At 39.4% G+C, this 17,963-nt stretch overlaps 3 protein-coding genes and 1 pseudogene across 4 annotated transcripts; all 4 read left to right on the top strand.

Annotated features, from left to right (window-relative positions):
* The first annotated feature begins 300 nt into the window (after positions 1-300).
* On the top strand, positions 301-3,169 carry LOC148726209 (C-type lectin domain family 4 member E-like). The gene is made up of 3 exons (XM_088728810.1): positions 301-858; positions 1,335-1,347; positions 1,794-3,169. The coding sequence occupies exons 1-3, from the start codon at positions 533-535 to the stop codon at positions 2,208-2,210; spliced, it is 756 nt and encodes a 251-aa protein (XP_088584936.1). The 5' UTR covers positions 301-532; the 3' UTR covers positions 2,211-3,169.
* A 3,119-nt stretch (positions 3,170-6,288) lies between these two features.
* Positions 6,289-9,013, top strand: LOC148726208 (uncharacterized). Its single transcript, XM_088728941.1, has 2 exons — positions 6,289-7,247; positions 8,308-9,013. Exons 1-2 carry the CDS (start codon positions 6,906-6,908, stop codon positions 8,740-8,742), a joined length of 777 nt encoding a protein of 258 aa, XP_088585067.1. The 5' UTR covers positions 6,289-6,905; the 3' UTR covers positions 8,743-9,013.
* A 1,165-nt stretch (positions 9,014-10,178) lies between these two features.
* On the top strand, positions 10,179-12,670 carry LOC148726207 (brevican core protein-like). The gene is made up of 2 exons (XM_088728809.1): positions 10,179-10,517; positions 11,372-12,670. Exons 1-2 carry the CDS (start codon positions 10,179-10,181, stop codon positions 11,786-11,788), a joined length of 756 nt encoding a protein of 251 aa, XP_088584935.1. The 3' UTR covers positions 11,789-12,670.
* A 2,772-nt stretch (positions 12,671-15,442) lies between these two features.
* On the top strand, positions 15,443-17,562 carry LOC148726206 (uncharacterized; annotated as a pseudogene). The gene has a single exon (XR_015990126.1). The product of XR_015990126.1 is annotated as an uncharacterized LOC148726206 (transcript).
* Positions 17,563-17,963: the final 401 nt, after the last annotated feature.

The raw sequence follows: 17,963 nt of genomic DNA, 5'->3' as shown, positions 1-17,963 counted from the left end.
ATTAAAGCTCAGCCCTTAAGCAAACAAAAACCTGAATTAACTCGAGGATCAACTTAAAATGTGTTATTTGAAAAATAACACATTTTAAGTTGATAGAGTTCATAATTTCCTTAACAACAGATATGTCGTGTTTGTTCATTTCCGAGTTACTTTGCCGTCCTTCTTAGAGGGCAACTTCGATATGATTTTGTAGATGAACGCCATCTATTTCTAGGTATTACTGACTGCATGACAGCAAACCAGGAGGGTCAACCCGTTTGCAAAGTATTCCACTTTTTAAAACTATGATTCGCGTTAATTCTTTCTTTAACGAGACAAGCCAAATTCCTTTTAGCATTCTCCATTTCCTGCCGCTTTTTCCCCCACGACTAAATGTTTGTCTAAAAAGGTCGACCCGGAAAACATTTTTGTTATTTCAATTGAACCCCAACCATTACCTCTAATTGAAAGATGGGACGAGCCCTGTCAACAATCCTTTATTAACTGAATCATAGTCACTACAGCTTGACAGTTACTTTAACTAAAGGCAAGTATGGCTTCGCAGAAGACAATTGTGTGGTTATTTCTGTTGGTAACTACAGCACGTTTTTCCGCTGAAGACAACCCCAAAATTTCTAGTTTTTCTCGTTTTGAAACCTTAGAAAATAAGAGGTTGAAAGGATATCTTGCTAAACGCTTTGATTCACCAAGTTTGTTATCGTGCGGTCAGCAATGTCTGAGAAACACCTGGTGCACCTCCACCAACTTTAAGTTTTCCTCCAAGAAGAAAGAAGAAGGCACTTGTGAGCTGAACAAGCACGACATGTCCATTGTTAACGAAAACAACAATTTCTTTGACGACGAAGGAACGACTTTCTCGCTGTTACATAAGATCAGAAACAACAGTATATGTTCTCTGATCATTTTATGGAGCGCTCACCATTTACCCTCGAGGGGTAAGGGACTGGAGGTCTTTTGTGTCACGAAAAACTATCCCCTTAAGCTCTGTAATATTCTTTAGACTCCCCCCCCCCCCACTCCACAATCTTCCTCAATAACAGACAGTTATTGACAGTCAGTTTAAACTACAGTCCCCTGGTTCTTTGAACTTTGTTGGTGACGACTGAATAAGACGGGAAAATAAGTAGAAAGGTACAACGAGACAGAAACTTACCAAATACTGAGGAAATCTAGGAAAAACGATACCCTTACGCGGAAAAGGGTTTAAACAGAACCCAAAATAAACTGAATATGGCACTTTGGGTACAGTGTATTTACCTGAAACGCGAAAATAATGGTGAATAGATAAATAAGTGAAAACGAGAATAGAATGCGCGTAAATTAATAAGTCTCAGAAAAATACGAAATGTGAAAGAAAATCGAGAAATTACCAATTCGCCTCAACCCATGTGTATCCTCCCAAAATCCCACCCCCCCCCCTCCTTGTTATAAGTTGAAACCAGCTATAATGATGCACTGACGGTACATCATCATATCATATTTTTAAAATACACGCATTTTTCTCGCAATTTAATAGAAGAGGTGGACGATTTTCTATCATAAGGAAACCTCTAGATTAACAAACATCAGTTGTCATAATTCCTCGTCCTTTTTCACATTTAGGTCAGTCGCGAATCTTGAGGTATCTGTGGGAAGGGCTCACAAAATAGGGCCTTACAGATGTTCATGATTTAATCAAACGCCTCTTGGCTAAAAATTCGTTTTTCAATCATCTACACATTTCTCAATATGTACTAATCCAGTTGATTTCAATCTGCTTCGGTGTTTTAATTCTTACTCGCTGATAACAACAGGTTTGTGAAAAAGGATGGGTTCTCCATTCTCGATCATGTTACCTTGTCCTCGACACCCCAACGCAGAATTGGACTGAAGCCCGCAGGATTTGCAAGAGCCACGGGGGAGATCTATCAATAATCAGATCTGCAGATGAGAACAAATTCATAAGCAAATCAGTGCAAGATTCGCGTGTATGGATTGGACTTTACAGAAAAGCGGACAGTAAGTTTTACTGGATTGACGATACTCCTGTGACAAGCCAATTTTCTTCATGGGCAGCTGGAGAACCGAACAATTATAAAAATAAGAATGAGAATTGTGCATATATGTATGCCGGAAAGGACCCAAAATTTGGAAAGTGGAATGACGCCCCCTGCAACCTTCCTTGTCACGTTACGGCACCATCAATTATTTGCGAAAGAGGCTTATTTTGATTCAACTCAGCCACAGACCCCATCTTAGCGTTGCGTGGATCTGTTGCAACTTTTGTGAAAAGCGCCAAGATGAAGTAATTAAGAACGATTTAAGATGCACTTTGATCTGAGTAGCTAGTAAGTGGACTTGGCCCTAGTTGGCCTTTATGAGGAGAAGTTGTCCTTCCTTGGATCATGATGATGCAAATTCCAAAATGTAAAGTTTACCTCGTGGGTCTGTTTTGTATTATTTATTATTCGGTATGTAGATTTCCAAACACCGCTGTAACTTATAATTGTTACCGCGAAGTTAAAAAATAAGCAGTCTGTGTGCGCACATGTCTCTACGGGATTAGTTATAGTTGCATGATTGACTTTACAATAGCTAATTTTAATCAAAGGCCAGTTTCTTATATAAGGGAGCAGATATTATTATTTATAAATGGAATGAACCAATTGTAACCAGAAGCAATTAATCGTGTAAATATGTTATGTTAGCATATTGACACCTGAACCGCTCGTAGCCGCCCGAACCACGCAACTGGCTCGCACGAGAAAGCTTTTCCCCCTTACCTCCCATATTAAGCGGAGCATTGTCTCCAAACTTCCTCTATTGTCAGGAGATTAACAAACCTATCAGAATCCGTCGTTTGCGCATATGTTTTTAAAAGCTTTAGGGAGTGCTAGAGGGGCATCATTCCATGCGTTCACACTCATGATCGAATCTGAAAACATGGTGTCCGCGCGGCCGACCTTTAAAATTACCAAGTCGGAGTTTTCGTTCTTTTGCGATCGAGTTAGACCTTGTGGAACTCAGAATATAAAGTAGTAATGCTATAGAATACTCTGTTTGGGAAATAATGGATATCAAGGCCTTAAGAGTCACAGACCGTAAATGTCAAGTACCCGCCGACAGTTGCAAGATTTCGTACTTCATTTTATTTTTTCTAAAGGACCCGTTTAATAAACCTTTATCGATAACTATATCAAAAAGTTCCGTCGTCCTTTTTACTTCTCCGAAAAATCGAAAAGCTCGAAATACGCCTAAATGGCCGTTGTCGCCCCCCCCCCCCCCCTCTCCCGTAAGGCAAAAAAAAATTATGCAACTTCGTACGCCAACTAACACCTAGTCATCAGGTTCAAGGTCATAAAAGACTGTGATAAGACTCGAAATAAACCCTAAATCGGCGAATCCTTTCTGATCAGTCCACGTGCAGCTTGAAATTATTTCAGAGGGTAAAATGAAACATAACTAGAGGTAAATTAAATCATACATTAATGTGATCTAAAGACAACAAGTATACCAACTCCGATAGCGTTGTTCCAAAAAGTCTCTCATGTAACAGGCCGTACCACCGGTTCTAATAATTCCCACAGTTCCTTCACTCCCATACTAATCAGCTGATGCCCCAAAACGAACTTGCTTGGTTACATCTAGGTTTATTTGCCGCTGGATTGTCGGGTTATTGGATTGCCGATGGATTCAAACCAAAAATAATCATCCACGGAACTACAATAAATGTCTCGGTGAGTTTTCTCCTGACGCAATTTGGGATCATGATTTGATTGCGTTAAATGTCTTGATCAAGTAATGGTACCGCGAAAATGTACACAAGGGTGGAATCGGAAGCTCTCGCGAAATTACATACTCTGACCTCGTTAATGAACAACACGGATTAACCAGTTAATTACTTGCCATGACTGTCACGATCTTCGGGAAGGCCAATAACCCGACAATTCCTTGTAGCCATGGATGTTCGGAAGATATCTGCTTAGGTAAAAGATTGACTTCCGCGCCGAGTAAGAATTTACAGGATTGTTTACAAGTATCTCTTTATTAGTACCCAGTCCTTGTCACTGCATCGTTGTGAAAGGATTTCATGAGCGAATCTATTCGGTCACCTTATCACCGCTGATCCCTTGACTATATGATGATCCGGACAGAACCGGCCGAAATCAACCGACAATGATAGTTGTGTTTGTAATACTTGTATCTCCAACAGCGACGTTCTTAAGATTGAGAAATGTGCCGACATCTACAGTTGGAAAAGTGGAATGACATTTACTGCACTTTTCCTCGTGTCCACCAAGGATGGGCACCTTTGGTTCTTTGGCCGGTGGACTGTTGGATAATTGAGACAATAACGCCGGCAAACCATCGATCGTATATTCAAGAAGTTTATTTGAAGGAATTATTCCATCTGAAACATGCAATTATGCGATATAATTATGAAACATTCGGGTATTTAAACAACAACAGACATATGAAACATATGTATGAACTGCGGTTATGAAACGTATATGTGCACGATCCTTCGCAGTAAAGCACTATTTGAGCAATAGTGAAAATCAGACCTGAAAAAAATTTCAGGCCTGTACGGGATTCGAACCACTGACCTCTGCGATACTAGTGCAGCGCTCTGCCAATTGAGCTAACAAGCCAACTGGGAGCAGGCCATCAAATAAATTCGATATAAACCCGTAGATGATAAATCAAACAACAACAGACATATGAAACATATGTATGAACTGCGGTTATGAAACGTATATGTGCACGATCCTTCGCAGTAAAGCACTATTTGAGCAATAGTGAAAATCAGACCTGAAAAAAAATTTCAGGCCTGTACGGGATTCGAACCACTGACCTCTGCGATACTAGTGCAGCGCTCTGCCAATTGAGCTAACAAGCCAACTGGGAGCAGGCCATCAAATTAATTCGACATAAACCCGTTTTTTTTTTTCAGGTCTGATTTTCACTATTGCTCAAATAGTGCTTTACTGCGAAGGATCGTGCACATATACGATTCCGGTATTTACAACACCGATTTTAAAAAGTGGATAATGAGCCGACAATACAAACTAAACTAATTGAGGTTTACTTCTGTCGCCGGGTTCTCGCTAACTTCATGGATCATTCTGTGTAACTATTCAAAACTGGTAGCAAACACGTGTAACAACTGAACTGAACTGAGACCTAATGAGCCTTATATATGAAACGATTAAAAGTGTCATTTAAATTATTTGCGATCATTGTCAATCATTAATAATATTTCATCACAGTAAGAGCCAGAAAGGCTTATTGCTCGCGAACCCTAGCGAGGCAACAGCCTATTCTTTACAATAGCGAGAGAAACCCAAAATTTGTCGAGTGTAAGATTGGAGACATGCGCAGTCGATTGTGTTTTTTGTATCCGGGGTGCTTGTGATGACATCACGCAAAATGTACGTGGAAATATCGTTCGATTTCGAGCAATAGCTGTGTACAGCCGTCCAGCTCTGCTAGAAATCAAGGACACGATAAACGAGGTGAGTTTTTAATACAGATGTCTTTAATAGCTTGTGGAAGTACTCATCAAGGTCATGGACGGTTTAGTGATAACTCTAAAGGAAGACAAGAGATTTTTATGTGTTTGGCTGCCCTATTATGTAACAGATTTTTTGCCGATATTATACTTCATGGAGACCCTTTTTTTTTAGTGCATTCAGCAGCAGTGACGTGATGGACAAAAAAATCAATGCTTCTATTCGGAATAAACGTTCTTTCCTTAACTCAAGAAAAAAGTTTTGCGGGAGCCTGTTGTTGTTTCGCAAAAGCCTTTTAAAACTAAAGTAGTCGGAAAAGAAAAATATCGTAATTCTCTTTTAAAAAGCCACACCAACCCTTATTATACTTTTTATTTCCAAATCATATTATCAGTATTTCCTTCCAGCTCTGAGGCCAGCACCCACTTTCACATTGAGCTACTAGTTGTAAATCGAACCATCTAGACTCCATCTCAACGATCAATCAAAGTTCCTTCCAAAATGTGTCTGTTTAATTTGCTTTTTAATTAAGTTATGACAATTGTATTACAGACATTATCATATGGATTACCCTAATGGCTGCCTTGTTATGTGAGCAATTTTTGCCGATATCATACTTCATGATGGAGATCCTTTTTTTCTCAGTGCATTCAGCAGCAGTGACGTGATAGGCAAAAATGCTTCCATTCAGAGTACACGTTCTTTCCTTAACTCAAGAAAAAAAATTGGGGGCCCTGTTATTGTTTCAAAAAAGCTCTTTAAAACTAAACTAGTCAGAAAAAAAATCATAATTCTCTTTTAAAAAGCCACACCAACCCTTACTATCCTATTTATTTCAAATCGTATTATCAGTATTTCCTTCCAGCTCTGACGCCAGCGCCCACTTTCATATTGAACGACTCGTTGTAAATCGAACCATCTGTAGACTCAATCTCAACGATCTATCCGCAAAGTTCCTTCCAAAATGTGTCTATTTGTTTGCTTTTTAATTAAGTTATGACAATTGTATTACAGACATTATCATACGGATTACCCTACTTCCTTGGGTTACGTCTCAAATTTTTTTTTAACGGGTTCACCTGTTGTTGTTTATTTCAACCTTTTCTAAACTTTATAACGTGTTGTCTGGTGTAAAATGTATTTAATTCAATTTTTTTTACTTCGATTTCGCATGAATTATCTTTTTGTCTAGCTACGCGAAACTCTTCTAATCATTTATTTCATTTCCTGCTAAATTTCCCCTGGAAAAAAATTTGTTTAGAAAGGCTGACCTGACATCAACGAACAAAGACCTGAAGACAGCCTGTTAGGGAAAATTCATTCAGGCCCAAATTTTAGTTGAAATGAAAGACAGGCGGGATATAATGCTAGCATAATATGCCTTCAATAGATTGCTTCGTCTAACCAACAGTCATGGGTGCGCAGAAAACAGCTGTGTTGTTGATACTGATGGGAACTACAGCGCGTCTTTTCGGCGAAGGCTACTCCAGAAATTCTCATTTTTTATATTTCAAAACCTGTAAGAATAAGAGACTGGCAGGATACGTTTTCAAACGGTTTGACTCACCCAGTTTGTTATCGTGCGGTCAAGAATGTCTGAGAAACACCTGGTGTAGTTCCACCAACTTCAAGTTGTCCTCCAAGGAGAAAGGCATTGAAGGAACTTGTGAACTGAACAAGCACGACATTTCTATTGTGAACGAAAGAAGTAACTTTGCTGATAAGGAAGAAGCGACTTTCACATTTATTTTAAAGGTAAGATTTATACTGTGCATGTTCTAAGAGACCTGTCATTATTTGTAGCCTGAGGGAAGGTATGGATGATTGGGGAGAAAGGATTACAGGGGGAAGGAGGAGGGAAAAGTTGCCGCCAAAAGAGCATTAAGAGGAAGGGGACTATGGAAAATTGACTGCCAATGAACTGCCAGTGAGTGGGGTCATACGAGAACTATAGAACCTTCTGACACTCTTTTCATTTCCTTCGATGCTGCCACCCTTCCCCCGTGATAAAGACCATCCCCTGAATGCATTGATAACACATGATATTTTTATGATCCAATCATTTGTAAATATGTACTGATCTAAGTGTTTCTAGTATATACAACGCAGGTGAAAAGTGCCTTTTGCGCGCGCTGATACGCTAATTCGGAAGTGATAAGCAAATGGGTCTGCCCCGATCGTGCTCGATAACTTTTGATCAACTTTTGGCGTTTGAAATAATTGCATATGGCTCTGGCAGCGTCCAATGAGTAATATTTGCTTTTCTCAGCAGTTCTTAAGCAAATTGTAAGTTAAAAGCACATATCAAACTCATGAAAGTAAACGACTTCAAAGTATGCAATTTCTTTTAATGTTCATCAACCATTTGAACTCATTACCTTTCCCTTGACAACGTTTCGCAGGCCTATTGTTAGACTTTAGAAAATACTTAATTCTCTCTCATAATTCTGAGCAACTCTTTACAGCTAAGTTTCACTCTATTTTTCTTGTCCGATCCCGGCAATTATTGTGAACAACGAAAAATCAAGCTTCTGATTGACGTTTATATAAAAATACTAAGATTTTGAGCATTTCGGTTGTCAACGTTCCAGCATTTTACGAGCGCAATTGAGACAGGCCATTCATCGCCGAACTTCTAAGAGACTAAATCGCGCGTCAATAATTTCATTTCCGATTATTTTTCGGTTTAATGATAAATATTTACCTCGCCACCCCTCACCTCCCTGCACTTCGAAAAATCATATTCAATTATGAATATGATGGCTGAAGTATTTTTAACCTAACCATCTCATTTTCTACCCACTGATAACGATAGGTTTGTCAGAAAAAATGGGTTCTCCATTCTCGATCATGTTATCTGATTCTCGACACCCCAATACAGAATTGTACCGAGGCCCGAACGATTTGCCAGAGTCACGGGGGAGACCTGCCAATAATCAGATCTGCTGATGAGAACAATTTCATTCTCAACCTAATTCAGAATCAGAAATCAGTACAAGGCCTGGGTGTATGGATTGCACTTTACAGAAAACCGGACAATGAGTTCTACTGGATTGACGATACTCCTGTGGCAGGCCAGTTTTCTTTATGGGCAAATGGTGAACTGAACAGTCATTTGGGGGGGAAATGTGCCAACATGTTTGCCGGAAAGCATTTCCCATCTGGAAAGCGGAAGGACATTAATTGTAATTTTTCTCTAGAGAACCAACAGCATGCACCCTTTGTTCTTTGCCAGAAAGGTTTTTTGTGAATCTATAGACCTCATCTCCATGCTATGTAGATCTTTTCTAGCTTTTGTGGAAAGAGTGACGAGGCAAAAAAATTTATAGACGGTGTGTTTTATTTACTAGTAAATGGACTGAGATGGAGCTGTCGAAGTAGAAGTCCGCTGAAAAACTCGCGCTTGAAACGTCAGCTTTGGAAAATTTACATTATCAACTCATTTGAAAAAAGCAAATTATGTTTTAATACCCCCCAGAAATTTACCCCACCTGCACGAGCGTTGTATTTCATGTTTTCAAACCTGAGAACCATAACATCCAAAACACAAATCTGACGTTTTTACGAGTAAAAAGGCCTTGAAATTATTCACCTTTGTGTCAAAATTCATATTACTCATGTTGAAGGCAGGAAATATCTGATTGAGGCATCACGAACCACCCGCGTAAGTGGAATATGAGTGAAAACCTAAGATGAGTGATATGTTAGGTTATGTTAGGTTCATTCGTCCTTATCCGAGAAGACTAGATTATCTACTCATTTCTTGTCATAGAAAGGTAGAAAATTCTCCTAAGTCATTTTTAAGACCATGAGTATTGGTCGGAACGGGGCACGAACCCTCGACCTCCCGCACAACACAATCCGGCGCACTAACCAATTGAGCTATATTCTGCGCGCCACGCAAAACAAACATCACACAAATAGACAAACATTCAGCTACCAGTAGGCTTCTCATGAGAAAATGGCAGATGTTTGAGGCTAAAAAATGTTAACACTCCAGTTTTTCGTTGAGCTGGAGAGTACTGATGAACGGATAAATGGGTTTGATAAATGGGTTAAGTGCACTGTACGTTAATTGTGTAGATAAAATAGAAGAACGAAACTTGAGGAACCGAAAGATTTTAGAATTCTATTGATCTGAGTAAATTAAAGCTCAGCCCTTAAGCAAACAAAAACCTGAATTAACTCGAGAATCAACTTAAAATGTGCTACTGGAAAAATAACACATTTTAAGTTGATAGAGTTCATAATTTCCTCAACAACAGATATGTCGTGTTTGTTCATTTCCGAGTTACTTTGCCGTCCTTCTTAGAGGGCAACTTGAATATGATTTTGTAGAAGAACGCCATCTATTTCTAAGTATTACTGACTGCATGATAGCAAACCAGGAGAGTCAAGCCGTTTGCAAAGTATTCCACTTTTTAAAACTATGATTCGCATTAATTCTTTCTTTAACGAGACAAGCCAAATTCCTTTTATCATTTCTTCTTATTATTATTTCTTGCCACTTTTCCCCCACGACAAAATGTTTCTCTAAAAAGGTCGACCCGGAAAACATTTTTGTTATTTCAATTTGAACCCCAACCATTAACTCTAATTGAAAGATGGGACGAGCCATGTCAACGATTCTTTATTAACCGAATCATATTCACTACAGCTTGACAGTTACTTTAACTAAAGGCAGGTATGGCTTCGCAGAAGACAATTGTGTGGTTATTTCTGTTGGAAACTACAGCACGTTTTTCCGCCGAAGAAAACCCCAAAATTTCTCGTTTTTCTTTTTTTGAAACCTTAGAAAATAAGAGATTGAAAGGATATCTTGCTAAACGGTTTGATTCACCAAGTTTGTTATCGTGCGGTCAGCAATGTCTGAGAAACACCTGGTGCACCTCCACCAACTTCAAGTTTTCCTCCAAGAAGAAAGAAGAAGGCACTTGTGAGCTGAACAAGCACGACCTGTCCATTGTTAACGAAAACAACAATTTCTTTGACAACGAAGGAACGACTTTCTCGCTGTTACATAAGGTCAGAATCAACAGTATATGTTCTCTGATTATCTTATGGGGCGCTTACCATTTACCCTCGAGCGGAAAGGGGCTAGAGGTCTTTTGTGTCACGAAAAATTATCCCCTTAAGCTCTGTAATATTCTTTGGATTCACTCCACTCCACCATCCACCTCAATAACAGACAGTTATTGACAGTCAGTTTAAACTACAGTCCCCTGGTTCTTTGAACTTTGTTGGTGACGATTGTGTAAGATGGGAAAATAAGTAGAAAGGTACAACGAGACAGAAACTTACCAAATACTGAGGAAATCTAGGAAAAACAATACCCTTACACGGAAAAGGGTTTAAAGAGAACCCAAACTAAACAAAATATGGCACTTTGGGGACAGTGTATTTACCTGAAACGCAAAAATTACGGTGAATAAATGAATAAGTGAAAAGGAGAAAGGAATGCGCGTAAATTAAGTCTCGGAAGCATACGAAATGTGAGAGAAAATCGAGAAATTAGCAACTCGCCAGCTATAATGATGCACTGCTGACGGTACATCATCACATCATATTTTTAAATACACTCATTTTGCTCGCAATTTAATGGGAAAGGTCGACGATTTTCTATCATAAGGAAACCTCTAGATTAACAAACATCAGTTGTCATAATTCTCCGTCCTTTTTCACATTTAATTCAGTCGCGAATCTTGATGTATCTGAGGGAAGGGCTGACAAAATAGAACCTTAAAGATGTTTATGATTTAATCAAACGCCTCTTGTCTAAAAACTCGTTTTTTAATAATCTACACATTTTTCAATATGTACTAATCCAGTTGATTTCAATCTGCTTGGGTGTTTTAATTCTTACTCGCTGATAACAACAGGTTTGCAAAAATGGATGGGTTCTCTATTCTCGATCATGTTACCTTGTCCTCAACACCCCAACGCAGAATTGGACTGAAGCCTCCAGAATCTGCAAGAGCCACGGGGGAGATCTATCAGTAATCAGATCTGCAGATGAGAACAAATTCATAAGCAAATCAGTGCAAGACTCGCGTTTATGGATTGGACTTTACAGAAAATCGGACAATAAGTTTTACTGGATTGACGATACTCCTTTGACAAGCCAATTTTCTTCATGGGCAGATGGAGAACCGAACAGTCACAAAAATAAGAATGAGAATTGTGCATATATGTATGCTGTAAAGGACCCAAAATTTGGAAAGTGGAATGACGTCCCCTGCAACCTTCCTAGTCGCGTTAAAGCACCATCAATTATTTGCCAGAGGGGCCTATTTTGATTCAACTCATCCACAGACCCCATCTTAGCGTTGCGTGGATCTGTTGCAACTTTTGTGAAAAGCGCCAATATGAAGTAATTAAGAACGATTTAAGATGCACTTTAATCTATTTAATTTAATTTAATTTTATTTTATTTTAATCGCTTCGCCAACCGGCAGGGACACCGCAACAGCTTGCGCCAAAGACTGTGGACCCAATAAACCCACCCATCTCACCCCAGGGAGGACATCCATCACACAGTAATCTCGTGTGTGGAAAATTAACGTCTTCTACCCCAACCCTGCAGGAGACGGGACCTCCATTTATTCATCCCTATCCGAGAAGACTAGAATATCTAACCATTTCTTGATGTTATAGAAAGGCAGCAAATTCTTCTCAATTATTTTAAGACCCTGAGTGTTGGTCCGGCCGGGGCTCGAACCCTCAACCTCCCGCACAACAGTCCAGCGCTCTATCCATTGAGCTAACCGGGAGGGGGTTAGGAGGCGGTTAGGCGGTTAGGCGGATCTGAGTAGCTAGTAAGTGGACTTGGCCCTAGTTGGCCTTTATGAGGAGAAGTTGTCCTTACTTTGATCATGATGATGCAAATTCCAAATGCAAAGTTTACCTTGTAGGTCTGTTTTGTATTATTTATGATTCAGTATGTAGACTTCCAAACACCGCTGTAACCTTTAATTCTTACCGCGAAGTTAAAAAATAAGCTGTCTGTGTGCGCACATATCTCTACGGGATTAGTTATAGTTGATTGACTTTACAATAGCTAATTTTAATCAAAGGCTAGTTTCTTATATAAGGGAGCAGATATTATTATTTATAAATGGAATGAACCAATTGTAACCAGAAGCAATTAATCGGGTAAATATATTATGTTAGCACATTGACACCTGAACCGCTCGTAGCCGCCCGAACCACGCAATTGGCTCGCACGAGAAAGCTTTCCCCCCCTACCTCCCCTACTAAGCGGAGTTTTGTCTCCAAACTTCCTCTATTGTCAGGAGATGAACAAACCTATCAGAATCCGTCGTTTGCGCATATGTTTCTAAAAGCTTTAGGGAGTACTAGGGGGGGCATCATTCCATGCTTTCACACTCATGATCAAATCAGAAAGCATGGCGTCCGCGCGGCCGACCTTCAAAATTACCAAGTCGGAGTTTTCGTTCTTTTGCGATCCAATTAGACCTTGTGGAACTCTGAATATAAGGTAGTAGTGCTATAGAAGACTCTGTTTGGGAAATAATGGATATCAAGGCCTTAAGAGTCACTGACCGTAAATATCAAGTACCCGCCGACAGTTGCAAGATTTCATACTTCATTTTATTTTTTCTAAAGGACCCTTTTAATAAACCTTTGTCGATAACTATATCAAAAAGTTCCGTCGTCCTTTTTAACATCTAGTCATCAGGATCAAGGTTATAAAAGACTGATAAGAGCATGACTTTTTCCTCCACAATTTAATTGCATTTAGCATGGTAAGCTATATCGTAACTCACATTGAAATAAACTCTAAATCGGAGAATCCTTTCTGATCAGTCCACGTGCAGCATGAAATTATTTCAGAGGGTAAAATGCAACATAACCAGAGGGTATACCAAGTATACCAACTCCGATAGTGTTGTTCTAAAAGGTCTCTCGTGTAACTGGCCGTACCACCGGTTCTAATAATTCCCACAGTTCCTTCACTCCCATACTGATCAGCTGATGCCCCAAAACGAACTTCCTTGTTTACATCTAGATTTATTTGCCGCTGGATTGTCAGGTTATTGGATAGCCGCTGGATTCAAACCAAAAATAATCATCCACGGAACTACAATAAATGTCTCGGTGAGTTTTCTCCTGACGCAATTTGGTATCATGATTTGATTGCGTTAAATGTCTTGATCAAGTAATGGTACCGCGAAAATGTACACAAGGGTGGAATCGGAAGCTCTCGCGAAATTACATACTCTGACCTCGTTAATGAACAACACGGATTAACCAGTTAATTACTTGCCATGACTGTCACAATCTTCAGGAAGGCCAATAACCCGACAATTCCTTGTAGCCATGGATGTTCGGAGGATATCTCGTTAGGTAAAAGATTGACTTCCGCGCCGAGTAAGAATTTACAGGATTGTTTACAAGTATCTCTTTATTAGTACCCAGTCCTTGTCACTGCATCTTTGTGAAAGGATTTCATGAGCGAATCTATTCGGTCACCTTATGACCGCTGACCCCTTCACTACCTGATGATCCGGACAGAACCGTTCGAAATCAACCAACAATGATAGTTGTGTTTGTAATACTTGTATCTCCAACAGCGACGTTCTTAGGATTGAGAAATGTGCCGACATCTACAGTTGGAAAAGTGAAATGACATTTACTGCACTTTTCCTCGTGTCCACCAAGGGTGGGCACCTTTGGTTCTTTGGCCGGTGGATCGTTGGATAATTGAGACAATAACGCCGGCAAACCATTGATCGTATATTCAAGAAGTTTATTTGAACGAAGTATTCGATCTGAAACATACAATTATGCGATATAATTATGAAACATTCGGGTATTTACAACACCGATTTTAAAAAGTGGATAATGAACCGACAATACAAACTAAACTAACTGAGGTTTACTTCTGTTGCCGGGTTCCCGCTAACGTCATTGATCATTCCGTGTAACTCTTCAAAACTGGTAGCAACTGAGCTGAGACCTAATGAGCCTTATATATGAAACGATTAAAAGCTTCATTTAAATTGTTTGCGATCATTGTCAATCATTAATAATATTTTATCACAGTAAGAGCCAGAAAGGCTTATTGCTGGCGAGCCCTAGCGAGGCAGCAGCCTATTCTTTACAATAGCGAGAGAAACCCAAAATTTGTCGGGTGTAAGATTGGAGACACGCGCAATCGATTGCGTTTTTTATATCCGGGGTGCTTGTGATGACATCACGCAAAATGCACGTGGAAATATCGTTCGATTTCGAGCAATAGCTGTGTACGGCCGTCCCGCTCTGCTCAAGGACACGATAAACGAGGTGAGTTTTTAATATAGATGTCTCTAATAGCTTGTGGAAGTACTCATCAAGGTCATGGACGGTTTAGTGATGACTCTAAAGGAAGACAAGAGATTTTTATGTGTTTGGCTGCCCTATTATGTAAGAAATTTTTGCCGATATTATACTTCATGGAGATCCTTTTTTTTCTTAGTGCATTCAGCAGCAGTGACGTGATGGACAAAAAAATCAATGCTTCTATTCGGAATAAACGTTCTTTCCTTAACTCAAGAAAAAAGTTTTGCGAAAGCCTGTTGTTGTTTCGCAAAAGCCCTTTAAGGAGGCAGTTAACCCTAAAATTCGAAAAAAATGTAAAATTCGGTCAAACTTGAAAAGAAGCCTAAGAAGGAAGTTCATAATACTGGCTTTTTAGTTCTGAGAGCGTATTACAATATTTTTGAAAATCCCGCCTAAAAACTGATTTTTAATCAATGGAACTCATTAAAAAAGGCCTTAGTTACCATTGTTTACACGTTGTTGATTTTGGTTGCTATGGGGTTTACAGATTTGGGTTTCTCGAGAAACGATCCAAATTTGTTCTCCCGTAATCCATAAGTCCTATACTACATGACTTAGTTCTAATTTTCCAGCCCAGAAGGCTTTGCGCGTACTCCGGTCGATTTTTTTACCGAGTATCGCGAGCGAGTGCTGGAGTGTATTTATCGTCAAGGTTATGTGATTTTAAATTTGTCTATGGAAGTCGAGGGAGAAACCAGTATTAAGAGAAAAGGGAAGTTTAGATCGAGTCGAAGGAAGAAAAGGAAAGGTTTTCACGGGAAAAAAGCCTGGGAAGTGCGAAGGGAAACTGAGGAAAATGGGAGAAATGACACCAGCGTAGAATCACACGAGGAACCACAACCGAGCACGTCCAAGGCTCAAAGTGAGTACGATGACTTTCTAGACCGCACTGCGCAGAAAAATATGTCGGAGTTGAAACTTATGAACAGTTCTTTTGAAAAGTTGGATCAACAAGAAGCAGTTACTACTCGTTCTCAAAGTAGTTCAGCAGAAATGTGTGTTCATGAGGAGGCACATGGCTACAAGATGCGCAGCTACTATCAGAGTGCTTTGCTGTTTCAGCTATTTGCAGCTCGTGCCGAAATTCAAAGTCGAAACTGCAGCTATTTCAAGATAGCGGAAGCAGAAATGGCCTTGCTGTATTGATGTATTTGAAATGCTCGTATTGTGGTATCATAACTCCTCTGAATGTGTTGGCCATGTTCAGAAGAGATTAGGGACTGCCCTCAGAAATTACAAAAAAAATGTGAAGATGGCTGGCCTAAAGATGTCGGATGGAGGAAAGGTTGATGGAAGGGGTCGGCTAACTGACAATTTTGTGGACAGAATGCAAAAATATTATGGAAGAGCCATACGTGAGAATGCAGGTGACTTACACCAAATGAAGAACAGTGTATGGGCAATCTATCATCACATGATAAAGGATGATTCATGTTCCCTAGAGGAGCAGCACAAGCTATGCCCCAAAGGTGAAGGTACCTGGTGCAAATTTTGGAAGGCTCCAGAAGAATATAAAGAGGACAACTGTCTTCCTTGTGTTTTTATTGATGAACTGAAGCCAATTTTCATTAGGCTTACTAATGATGATTTATTGAAGAGGTATTTGCAGGGGCAAACCCAGAATCAAAATGAGAGCATTAATGGACAGTTATGGTCAAGATGCCCCAAGAGCCGGTATTGTGGAAAGAGACAAGTTGTCATTGCAGTTTGTGAGACTGTTGGGGTGTTAAACACAGGAGCTGCAAGTAAAGCATCCCTTCTGGAATCCTGTGGAATCTCTCCTGGCAGGAATATGTTAAAAGCACTGAAGAATGAGGACCAGGAAAGAATTGCCTCTGCTCCTCACAAGATCAGTTCAAAATATCGAAAGCGGCGACAGACCATTCGGTCTATGAAAAATTCAAAGGCTGACAAGTTGGCTTATCAGGCTGGAGCATTTGGCACAGGTTCCAAACCAGAGACAGCTGGAAGAAAGAAAAAGAAAAATCCTCCCAAGCAAAAGAAATCAACAGTAGCTTTGCCTGCTCCATCTTCTTCAAGTGGACTTGACATTGTGTTTGTTGTCCCGGATGTGGAGTTTATAGCTAAAGAAAGAACTGGGCAACAGTAACCTATTCAAACCAGTTTTTTCCCTATTTGGTTTAGAAAACATTCACTCATCAAATGTGGACATGCTAGACCACTTGTACCCATTAAGGCTATGCTTAGTGTTTTGTTTGAATCATTTTAGTGCTCTATCATTATGTGTTGAACTTTGTCTTGCATTTTCTTAAATTAGCAATTTTTTACACACCGAGTACTAAAACAGGCATAGTTGGTTTGCTATTTACCTATATTATACAAAATTTCCAGGGCTTGTTCCTGGAGTGATGTTCTATGCAATGAATTATAATTTTCTTAATTTGTCGCTTTTGATCATTGTTGCTATGGAAACAAAGGTGCCAAGCCTTAAATGGCAAGGATTTTAAAGAAATAGAAAGTTAGTAATTCATTGCACAGAACAATGTGTTTTGATAATTTACAGCAATTTTTGAGTCAAATAATTGAATATTCTTTGAGAAATGTATGTCTTTAGGCGCAACCTTCTCATTTGTTTATCGGAGTTTCTATGGAAACGACAGATTGTTACAACATCAAAAGTAGATTTTATGATGCTGCTGTTGATGCAACTTCCATATGCCAAGTTTTATTAAGTTTGGTCAATTCTATAATAAATTATGAATTTTTATCTGATTAGACTGATTTAGGGTTAACTGCCTCCTTAAAGCTAAACTAGTCGGAAAAAATCGTAATTCTCTTTTAAAAAGCCACACCAACCCTTATTATTCTGTTTATTTCAAATCGTATTATCAGTATTTCCTTCCAGCTCTGAGGCCAGCACCCACTTTCACATTGAGCTACTAGTTGTAAAACGAACCAGCTAGACTCTATCTCAACGATCAATCAAAGTTCCTTCCAAAATGTGTCTGTTTGTTTGCTTTTTAATTAAGTTATGTCAATTGTATTACAGACATTATCATACGGATTACCCTACTTCCTTGGTTACGTCTGAAATTTTTTTTTAACGGGTTCACCTGTTGTCGTTTATTTCAACCTTTTCTAAACTTTATAACGTGTGGTCTGGTGTAA

Source organism: Stylophora pistillata, chromosome 7 (assembly GCF_964205215.1).
Source record: "Stylophora pistillata chromosome 7, jaStyPist1.2, whole genome shotgun sequence".
Taxonomy (NCBI): Eukaryota; Metazoa; Cnidaria; class Anthozoa; order Scleractinia; family Pocilloporidae; genus Stylophora; species Stylophora pistillata.
The sequence above is the reverse complement of the archived record's forward strand: the minus strand, read 5'-3'. Positions and strand labels throughout refer to the sequence as shown.